This window comes from Limanda limanda, chromosome 4, assembly GCF_963576545.1.
Source record: "Limanda limanda chromosome 4, fLimLim1.1, whole genome shotgun sequence".
NCBI lineage: Eukaryota > Metazoa > Chordata > Actinopteri > Pleuronectiformes > Pleuronectidae > Limanda > Limanda limanda.
This window is the reverse complement of record NC_083639.1, coordinates 14,606,680-14,617,769: the sequence shown is the minus strand read 5'-3', so window position 1 is coordinate 14,617,769 and position 11,090 is coordinate 14,606,680. Positions and strand designations below refer to the sequence as shown.

Here is an 11,090-nt window from a genome sequence, read left to right as displayed (position 1 = left end):
GCAGTGCAGCGAGCACAGACAGGTGAAAAAGATAAACAGATGTGAGACCAGTCTCTGGGGTGTTGGGTTCATTTGTTACCTAGCGAGGACAGACATATTCCTGTCAGACAGGCCGCGGCAGCACCAGATGCGAGGTCATTCTAGTTACGGAGTGAAAATCTTGGGTTAAGGACAAAGATTCTCACTTCACATGAGAGACGACCAAAGGGTTTTATTTCCCCTGAGGTCATCTTACAATAAATGTTCATTCCACATTTAGCTCCAAAAGGCTGAGAAGCTTCTTTTTATTTACTCAAACTGAAGCTCATTCATCATTGTTTGTCTCTTGTGGGCGATGTCACAATTCTACCGACTCATCAATGATGTGTTTTTTTGTTTGTCTGTCCTTATTTCCGTAAACCAGTGATCATGCTTATGCACAATTCCATTAACCTTTCTCCATTAAGCCTATTTGTGGCAGTTATCAAGTTAGTAACCCAACCTGTTTCTTTTTGTTCAAAACAAAACTCCGGCTACAATATATAAGCCTTATTGGAAATTATGAAGGACACTGCACTGGATTCATCTATCTTTAATTTTTTATTTTTGTTTAGATTCAGCAATGTTATGATGGTTGTTTTTTATTGCACAGCCTCTCCCTCTGTGTAGTATACTGTGTGTGCCTGAGTGGGAAGGACAGACGGCAGACAGGCTTGTGGAAGGAGGATATGAGAAGGTACTTGAGACACACTGGCTCCTAACCAGAACAACTGGCGTCTCCTCTCTGCAGATGGACACACAGGTGGGCTCACAGGTGGGGAAGGAAAGGGGGGGAGGGCCTCTGCCAGTTTTTGTCCTGCTTCGTTTGTGTGTGTGTTGGGTGTGTGTGTGTGTATGTGGGCGCACGCATAACATCTGGACCATGGTCCACTGAAATGTCAGAGGAGAAATCCATCAATGAAGCTACACTGCACCCTACTGGCTGGCTGCAGCACCATACGGCTCAAACACTATAGATTCGGAATGTCTCATTATTTCTTTGTCAATATCTGTGGAATCTTTAATGTCAGTTGACAGCAGATGCCCCTTTGGGTTATTTCCTTTTTAAGATTTTCTAACCTTTACGTTAAACACGCCAAAATTCCGTTCATTATTTCCACCCAAACTGCTTTTAACAATAAGTAAATATAAATGTTCTCTCTTTAGAAAAAAAAATGAGCACTAAAGCATTGAAACACAATTAATTAAGCAACTTCTCTTTCCAACAAGACACTTTATTTTAATAGTTCTCTCTTGGCAATTCTCTCCCTAGAAATCTCCCACTTCCCCCAGCAGCTCCTACATAAATTATTTGTCCAGTGTATGAAAAGATGGGCAAAACCAAACAATATGATTGCAGAAAGCAAACCAGCAAATACTATTGATCCCAGCAGCCCAGAGACAGCTAATCAATGAAAGCATGTCCTCCCCGCACAGGCTGCCAGTCCAGATCAATTCTGAAGAAAGATGAGGCATTGGCCAATGAAGTGAAGTAGTTCTGAAGCACATCCCGCTGCTGCGAAATGGAATAAATTCCCCAAACATATGAAAGATCGACTGTAGCTGTGAGAAACGGTGCAGCCGGGCTGTTTGAACTCGGAGAGAACAAGCACGTCTAATGCTGTAATTGTAATAAATATTATTGCAGATTATCAGCTGCTCTAGTAAATTTGTCTTTCTTATTCGAGGTGTCTGGCCACACACCTTTAATATCAGTCGCTCTCTGGCCTCACGTCATGAACCAGCAGATGATTTATTGATCCAAACACAGCCTCCAAATCACCTGCACAATTGTTTCATCAGCTTGTCATTATTGCCCCATGATGAGCCAGGCGTCACAAAGTTAGAGGACCCTCTGGGGGGGGGGTGCCTCTTTCAATATGGTACTGATGGGCACATTAGTTTTCATGTATTGCAGACTCATAAGAGGTTACAGGTTGTGATTGGCGGACTGATTGCACGATCAGTTTACTAACCTGAATTACATGTCCAGAATTTTTCTACTTTTTCATTAGTTGGTGGGTGTAAAATGAAAAAGTTGAACACATATTGATCACCAACAGTCATCGGGTAATAGTGGTCATGACACCGAAATGTGGCGAATGCACTTTCTGTTCTCAATTTCATTTTAAGCCAAGGACCTTCAACAAGATAGAAAATAATCCAATGACCACCTCTTGCATGTCCCTTGGAATAATTACACATAACCTATTTTTAAACACTTAGACCTCATTATGTGAAAGAACAACACAAGCGAAATGATATTAGTGAAGTATTGAAATATTTTAAAAATGTCAACACAGAATAGCCATATATCATAAAGATTTTGATGGATATATATGGAAACCTTTTTACAGAACCCATGGTAGTGTGACACCCCCACTTGAGAACCACTGTCTTAAAATGAGTCAAATTGGACAAGATTATATTCAAAATTCTTTTTAATACATTTGTATCGCATAGGACATCAAACATGCACTCTTTCTGAAATTGCTGCAGACCTTTAGGTGCATGAAAATGTTGCCAACCTGAAGCCACAATAACCTGAAGCAAACTGGACACGCTGGATCACAGGAGCCACCAGCAAAGAGACATTCAGTCCAAAAGAGCCTCTCAGTCTCGTCATAAAGCAACAGTCTGAGACAGATATAGCCTCGGAGATTGGCCTGGCCCAGATGCTGAGTGAGAACTGCTATAAATAGGCGGCGCTGTTATGATGACACTACGGCAAAAGGCACAAACAAAATCCACCGAGGTCAACATGTGTACAAGCACACACCAAAGTTAACACGGGTCTGAAAGGCAGACGGCATTAAAACACAAATACAAGCAAATATTGCCAAATGTGAAAATTGCACCCTGGGAATGTGGACGTTTCCTTTTCCTTAATTCACAAACACACAATAATTGTTTTCATTGCAACTTGAAAACTCAGCCGAAATCTCAATTAAAAATCTCCCAACAAACAAAGTAAAAAAATGGATATCACCCGAAACAATTTAAATTTTAGTCACATGATTTAAAATCCTATAGAATAAAAAATGTATGATAATGATATTAATACATATTATAATTGATATTAGAATTGCTGTCACCCAGTCACACACATCAGTTTGATCTGTAGATGCCAAGATACATGATTTTACCAATGTAGTTCATCTTTTCATTTGGTATATGATGACAATTTTAAGACAACGTTAGGAGATGTGGTTACTCACCAATAATAATAATATAAATTAAGAATTGTATGCAACAGTAAAACAATAATAAATGCATAGCATAACAAAAATCATATAGATTATGTGGCAATTATTTTTAACTCATGGCAATCGAGTCGCTGCAGAGACAAAATATTCACATTAACAAACACAAAGACAAAACACACTGTACCATTTAACGTGATTAATTAAATGAGGCTAAATCCATTACGTATATGGACTTCCACACTGTAAAATAAGTCTGGATATAAAAAGAACCAACCATTATTATTTAGATTATTATGTTTGAGAATTTTAAAAAGCCAAGCGATGCTCATTATCTTGTAAGTAGTAGATGTGTCAATGTTTAGACATCATTAGTATCAGTTACCTGCATGTGTGCTTTGTTTTCTCTGAACATTAAACACACTCCAGCCTGAGAAAACTGTTACCTGAGGAAGAGCATTAAGTATTTAGTGCCTAATAAAAGGCACCTTCTTCTGGGCTAAGTGACGTTACATGACACTGTGTTACACACAAAGCACATGCAATTTGTAGGGATTAACTTTCAAGCGTTCACGCTGAAAAGTGAAACATAAAACCCAACTTCCTGAAAAGTATGTTTAAGCAAATGAGTACAGATTCATTAGTGTCAAAGGCAAAATGGGATATCTCAGTCAAACTGGGAATCTTTATCGATACAGTTGAATGTAGTCTAACGGCCTCATGACAATAATGAAACCCTTATATCAACCTTGCATCATACAACTCGTTCGGCCTATGTTAACTTAAAGGTATCGGTGTCTCCCTGTATTTCTATATTTCTTTTTTCTCTACAAACACTCATCCAAACAACTTCAATGTGTGTGTGTTGCTGAGGTCACAAGCAAGTGCATAGTCGTCTGACAGTTTTAGATGAGTGTCCTAAAGTAATGGACTGACTAGTTAACTACTAAGTACTGTGACATTCAAAATCTTTATGGTCTACCATTGCGATTGTGCCTTATCAAATCCCTGCTTGCATATTCCCTTTTTGACAAATGTTTCATATACATGATATAAAAGACCTTCAAAGCCTGAAATATGTAACTTTAAAAAGATTAAACATTCTCCCTTGTAAAAATGAAAAGTTGAATTAAGAAGCATTATAAACACTTATTGCAATACATACGTATTTTACAGCTTTGCATTCCCTTTTTGCTACACCCAAACAAAGTAAGCTATTTCATCCAGGTCTACTGGATAGTCTGTGAGGTGCAGTGGCTCCTTGATATCAAATCTCTCCCCCTTGTAGCTTCTCCAACGGCCAGCAGGGAGGTAGATGTCACGCTCTTGCTTTCCGGGCTCTAAAACTGGAGCTACCATGAGGTCATCCCCAATCAGGAACTGGGAGTCGATTTTATAGGCTGTCTCATCACCTGTGGCAATCCACCACAGGGGCCGTATGATTGGGTCTCCAGTGTCCAGCACCTCACCAGCCAGCTCCAGGACCCGTGGTGCCACAAGACTTTCATGGAGAGCTGTGTATTTCCGTGCAATTTCAACCACCTCCGTGTCATATTCCCATGGCGGAATAGAAAACTGCATGGAGGGCATGAAGGCCGACAGCTCCAGCCAGCGGATATAGAGTTCACGATCAGGTAATATGCGACTTCCTTCCGTGCGGTTCAGATAGGCATTGCCTCCAATCATGTCCGGTAGAATGAACTGATAGCCAAGAATGCTAATGGTGAGCACTGTGGGGATGAGAGACTTGAGACCCAACTCATAGCCCCACACAGAGTCTCGATCAATTGGTCTGAAGAAACAGGAAATGTTCTGGGACTGGTAACCACTGCGCAGCTCAGCTCTATCATTATAGGGAATAGCCATTTCCGTGTAACGTCTTGTGAAGAAACTTGGGTCTCGAATAGGAGTTTTTGTGCTAAATTTCCATGGTAAGTAGTTGGTCTCCCCTGCATCAAATTTAAAAGATGTCACCCCATACCTGGAGCGCAGTGAGCGTAGCTGGGAGGAAAACCAATCACGGGCCTCTGGATTTGTGAAATCCAAAATGCCGCCGATGCCATTCCACCAACGCACCAAAGCTGGTAGACGTCCTGTTGGCTCCATGACGAACAGGCCCCTCTCTACACACGCGTGGAAGTTGTCGGAGTCATAGTTCACAAAAGGGTGGATCCAGAGTGACACCAGAAATCCATCTGATTTCAGCTTTTGAAACATGGATGAGGCATTGGGGAACTTTGTCGTGTCAAACTCAAATTCCCCGTAGCGGCTCGAGTAGCGGTCGTCTAGTTCTAGGTGGCTACAATTGAAGTTATGCTTGCGAATGTTAGCAGCATACGCCAAGACTTTCTCTTGGTCTATCTTAGTCTTATGTAGTGCCCAAGTCGACCAAATCGGATGGCGAAACATGGCTTTGGCTGGCACTTTGTTTGGCTTGTTGAAGTACCTGCGGACCATGTACTTGTGCATGGATGTCACATCCAAGCCCACACAGACTCTGTAGCTAAGTTCAGCACACGGAGCCTCCCCTGGGTTCGGCTTGAAGGGACTGTCATTGTACCGGGCCTGGAAGGACATGGTCTTCTCTGTCTCATTCCAGCCCAGGTGAAAGGGCACAGAATTATTGATCTTGATGGCTGTAGCATTGGACGAAAGCCAATAACTCTCTAAAATACCACCAAATTCATTGCGGTTTTTGTAGTTGTCACTAGTAACAAACGGTTTGGGAGTTTGTTGGCCAGAAATAGAAATGGGCCAGTGCTGAATTGCTGACACAGCACCACCATACCAATGTGCAAACTTGTAAGTCATGGCATGCTCAACAGGAATGTCAGGAACCAGTTCCTCCCAACGCACACGGTAGCACTGTACCGTGTCCTTAGGTTGTACTGTCTCAATGAAGAAGTTCAGTTTTCTATCTGTGGTACGTCCACAGCTCAGCATCTCACGGTCTTTAGAGCAAGAGTCCAAATCCAGGGTCCCTGACCTGCCAAGGTTCAGAAAATAATCAAATTCTCATAGTGTTTCTTGATGACATGTCTAAAATAAGTATTTCTACATTAAAACGTACATAGACTTTCTGACGTATCTGAAATATGTATCTATACAAATACATCAAATGTGAAACACTTTTCAAATAGACCAACCTGAAATCCATTCTGAAAACAATGGAGCCTCCCTGGTTGCGGATAATGTAGCCATCTTTATTCAGATCCAGCAGCTGAGTCTTAAGCAGCTCAGCTTTGCGTATAGAGGCGATGTAATAACACCACGCAGTCACCGCTGCAATTACCAGCACCAGGCCGATTACGCCAGCCCCGACTAAGGGTCGAGTGTCCTTGCTGTGTTTCTGCTTGGGGATAACATCCGTAATCGTGCCCCCGGCTCCTCCTGGCACCACTTGGTACATGACTTGTGCTGCTCAGCGGCCAAATCCGAGGGTTAATTTTCTACAGATCATGTAAATGTTTTCCAGGGAGCCTCTTTTGTTGCACCCTGGCCCCCGCTGTTAGGTCTGTTCTTCTGTCTGTCCACAGAGAGAGAGGAAAAAAAGATTTAGAAAATTAATTGTTGAGATTTCATGCATTTTATGGAAAACAAATGTGGGGGAAATGTGTGAACAATGAAATGGTTGCTACAGACATGCTGCTTGTTGCTGCAGCCTTTGTGCAGTAAATTCATCCGATGTTGCTTAGCTGATGTGAAAAGACAGAACATATTGACTTAACTATCAGAGACATCCAGGGAAACAGCCCCAGCCAGATCCACACACAGTCAATATATCAACCTGTTTCTCAGTCCATCTTGTTCACTTGTTCTGTTCTGTCAGTTCAAAGCCTCCACGACATTTCTAGCATTGTCTTACACGCCCCGCATTGCTGCACAGCGAGTGATTTCACAGCACTTAGAGGTATTAAACTGTCAGGACGTAAACTTTGAAGATGTGTTTGAGATTTAGCAAAACAAATCTACTGCCAGTCGTCCACGAGAAGATAAAGTGAGCGTCCTCGGCAGTAATTCTAACTTATGAGCTCTATTGAAGGGAGACTCATTTGTATGTAGGGAGGTGAGGAAGCAGAAGAGGGGATTTTGGCCTTAAAGTTCTGCCAATGAGGACGAGGAGAGGAAAGCATACTAAACTCTGAGCTCTATGCCAGTATAACCAAAACTGATACCTGGATCACTCAAGCAAAAAGCACACAGTTTGAAACAGTAGAGGTTAAGATAGAAAGGCAACAGGATAGATAGTGACACAGGAGAAATTCTTACGGGTAATTAAGTTGTTGATGTTTCTTATTGTTGCTTTAGCTAATCAGAATAGATTAAATCATTGAGCACAGCCGACCGAGGGGACTTCTGTCCTCTTCTGTCCTCGTCCTAACTGGAATTGACCCCCATGCTCTACTCTGGCAGCAGGGGTCGATAATAAAAAATGCTTGCTATTAATTAGCAATCTAATTGACTAATTCTGTGTTCAACCAACCTTTGTATAGATTTCCCCCAACAACAGGAGGGATAACATAAGCCCATCATTAATTAACAGAGAACTGTTGGTTCCTTGGAGATCCACTGATAGCTGCTAGCGAAGAAACTGACCAGGGGAGGATTTACTGAAATAAGGCCTGCTCTATAAAAACTGTGTCTTAAATGGTTCCTCTGCATTTTATTTATGTTTTGGTTAATATAATGACAGTGAAACCAAAGGAAAAAGGTAACATGACAATCTATTACCACATTAGGGCTGAAACCAGTGTGCAAACTACCCAGGGACAATCAGAGCCCCCCCCCCCCCCCCCCCATAAAATAATAACATCAATAGAGATTATTATATATGCTGACCCTCTCCAAATGAATGCACTAAGGCTTGTCTGGTGAAAAACTAATTATAGACTTTACAGTATCCGGTTGCCGCGCTGGTCAACAGCAGACTCTGCTCCTCAGCTCTTTTCTAATCTCTCACACATAGAACTGATCGGTATAAATGCTGAATTCATATATTCCAGAATAAATGGGGCGTCACTTCTTCTGCAACACTGAAGATAAAACTAGTTGCTACATAATCAGCGGGAAGAACTTCTGTCCTGTCTGCAGGAGTGTGTGTGTGGCTGTGCTTGTCATGTTATGTCTCCTATTGTGTGTGTCAGTTGAACTACATGCGCGCAAAATGTTGGACAGTTTAAAAAACGTGTCTCACAAACTCTCGAGCAAATCAAACAAACACAAAGTAAACTTCAGCACTGTTCAGATTAGGGAGGTGCTCAAAAAATCGATATGGCAATATATGCTGACGTCCTCCTTGCCTATGCACCCACCAATGAAGATGCTACTGTATCAATACGGCATCAAATGTTGTGACAGCAGTTATGAAAAGGAAACATCACCTATGGTGCAGTGCACAATAAAGCCAATAAGTAGCAGCAAAGACACAATCGGCACACGTCTCAATTCAAAACTCACATGGATGAAAACAGTGGAGAACTGTATCCACCGCCGGCAGGACTGAAGGCAAAGATATGGGAGCATTTGGGATTTTTGCAAACACCAGGAAGTCAGGAATGGACACGAGTCATGCAATATGCAAGCTTTGCAGAAACAACGTGAAATACTTAAGCAACACGACAAACCTCAACATCCAAACGGGCTAAGAAGATCACAAATGTACTTTTATGCTTTATATGTACAGCGCTGTTGATAACGAAGACTTCAGACAACTGCTTAATGAGTGTGAGCCACGCTACACAATCCCCACGGTTTCATTACCGAAACTCCAACAATGGCAGCACAGCTGGCGAAGTACACGTGAAATGCTTTGCACATGGTCTGAATTTGCTCGCTCAAGACGCCGACTGTTTCGCGTCTTCTGGGAAAAATTAGCAGCATCGTGGCTTCTTTTTTTGGAACAATTGCAAGCCATGCCCTGATTGAAAAGCAGAAGCTCCTTATCTCCCCGAGCACAAGCTCATGACAGATGTAGCTGCGAGATGTGAAATGTTGGAGCTCTTCTTGGAGCAGCAGCCCACAGTTACATAGTTACAGCTCAGAGTGGTCTGAAACCTGAGCATGTGGATCAACTGGTGTTTCAGCACAAAAAACATGTTAAGCCTGTTACCTGCCCATACAAGGCCTCTTTTAAGTTTGTTAAAACAGATGTTTTTGTGTTTTGTGATTTATTTATTTCATAAAATAACTTATGTCAGGTGGACATTCTTACAGCACAGAAGTGCACTTAAAGTCATGTGAAACCAGAATATTATTGTTGTATATATATATATATATATATATATATATATATATATATATATATATATATATATATATATATATACATACATATATATATATATATATATAACTAAGAGATGTGATTTGCATTTTTTAATAAATTAATTTTAAGTCTTTTAAGTTGTATGATCCTTAAGGCTTTTGCCTTCTTTGTTATACAGAATAATAATGAATAGCTGTTGTAGTAAAGTCTTTGCAGGACATGGTCATTTTTTCAAAAGCAACGTGTATCATGATACGTATGGTATCATGAGGTTGAAGGCAATACCCAGTCCTAGTTCAGATCCTAATATCCTGGATTAGTGTTGTTTATTATTGAGTATAAAGTGATAAACACAAATCCAACAGTACGACAATAAGAAGCTATCAAAATGTTGCTGTTTAATTTCTGTCATTCAACTAATCAACTAATTATTTCATCTTTAATCCAGGTTTTCACACATTTGTTCAAAAACAACATTTATTTTATTCTAATGCAAATGATGTATTTTCCCCTCATCACGTTGCGCTGACGTGTTTTGTTTTCCTCTTTGAAAGAGGATGAGGAGGCAGATTTTTTTTTCCACACCAAACACTTCTTTGTTTGTGGTGTGACCGGGCAGCTCTCATATGTGCCTTTTCAGCCGATTCCCTATCTTGTCTTCCACGGAGGGAAAGAACAAACACAGCAGTGGAGATAAAGCTGCAGAGCGTGCGTGTGAGGAGGGCTCGCTATCTCATGTGCATGCGCGCACGTGTCCCTCTGCGTGCGCGTGTGGGGGGGGGGTCACAAGTTGCAGAATACTGATCATGACTTTGGAAAATACAATTTCAAATAGTATAAGTTACAGAGCTCAGAACGCAACGATAACCAACCTCACTTTGGACGGTTCCACTTCAGACGTGGACAGTTTCAGAGTTGAACTTGAGACTTTGCATATTTCATGTGTTAAATACAAATAAACAACGCAAACAAACACACATTTCTAAAGCGAGCATTGAGCAGAACGAGTCTCGTCCTGCTTTACGCACGATGTCTCCACGCAGGGAGCTCCCTCCAGTCTACTGTACAGAAGCCGTTGTTGTGCGCCTGGTGGGAGGTGCAGCACAAAGTTATGAGAGAGGCAAAATACCTCGTAATCCAAGTAAGTACAACATGACATTCACACATGGCTGCAGCCTCCTGTGTTTTCCTCCTGCAGTGTGTAGAGAAACAGTGTTTTTCCTACCGAGCAGCAGCAGCAGCAGCAGCGGCTCCTCTCAGCTTGTTTGCCTCAGCTCCCAGAAAAGAACCGAGGGAAGAATCAAGGCATGTTCCTGTCCTCTGCGCGCACTGCACCATGGGAAATGCAGTCCAGGGCGGTTGCAATGTCTATGTCTCACACCCACAGATGCACAGATTCAACAATGATATGGCCGAAAATTATATTCAGAAAAAAATAATTAAGTTAGTCGATATCGATAATTATCACATTGTTATTTATTTTCATTGATTGTATTTCTCACTGCTGAGTTGTGTTTTTAAGCTATTTCTTAAGCAGCAAAACACTTTACTAATCTCCTGTAGATCAATTATGTGTTGAGACGTTTGTTTTATTGTTATGGATG

At 41.4% G+C, this 11,090-nt stretch overlaps 1 protein-coding gene across 1 annotated transcript; it reads right to left on the bottom strand.

The window, feature by feature from the left end:
- Positions 1 to 2,441: 2,441 nt before the first annotated feature.
- On the bottom strand, positions 2,442 to 10,775 carry myorg (myogenesis regulating glycosidase (putative)). Its single transcript, XM_061069882.1, has 3 exons — positions 10,712 to 10,775; positions 6,368 to 6,747; positions 2,442 to 6,207 (listed from the first exon to the last, which is right to left on the bottom strand). The coding sequence occupies exons 2-3, from the start codon at positions 6,628 to 6,630 to the stop codon at positions 4,416 to 4,418; spliced, it is 2,055 nt and encodes a 684-aa protein (XP_060925865.1). The 5' UTR covers positions 6,631 to 6,747; positions 10,712 to 10,775; the 3' UTR covers positions 2,442 to 4,415.
- Positions 10,776 to 11,090: the final 315 nt, after the last annotated feature.

Bases quoted from the DNA above. Each gene is read 5' to 3' on its own strand.
- myorg (XM_061069882.1), bottom strand. From the start codon at position 6,630: ATGTACCAAGTGGTGCCAGGAGGAGCCGGGGGCACGATTACGGATGTT. The intron at 6,208-6,367 runs GTTGGTCTATTT...GAACCTTGGCAG, and splicing joins GTTTTCAGAATGGATTTCAG to GTCAGGGACCCTGGATTTGG.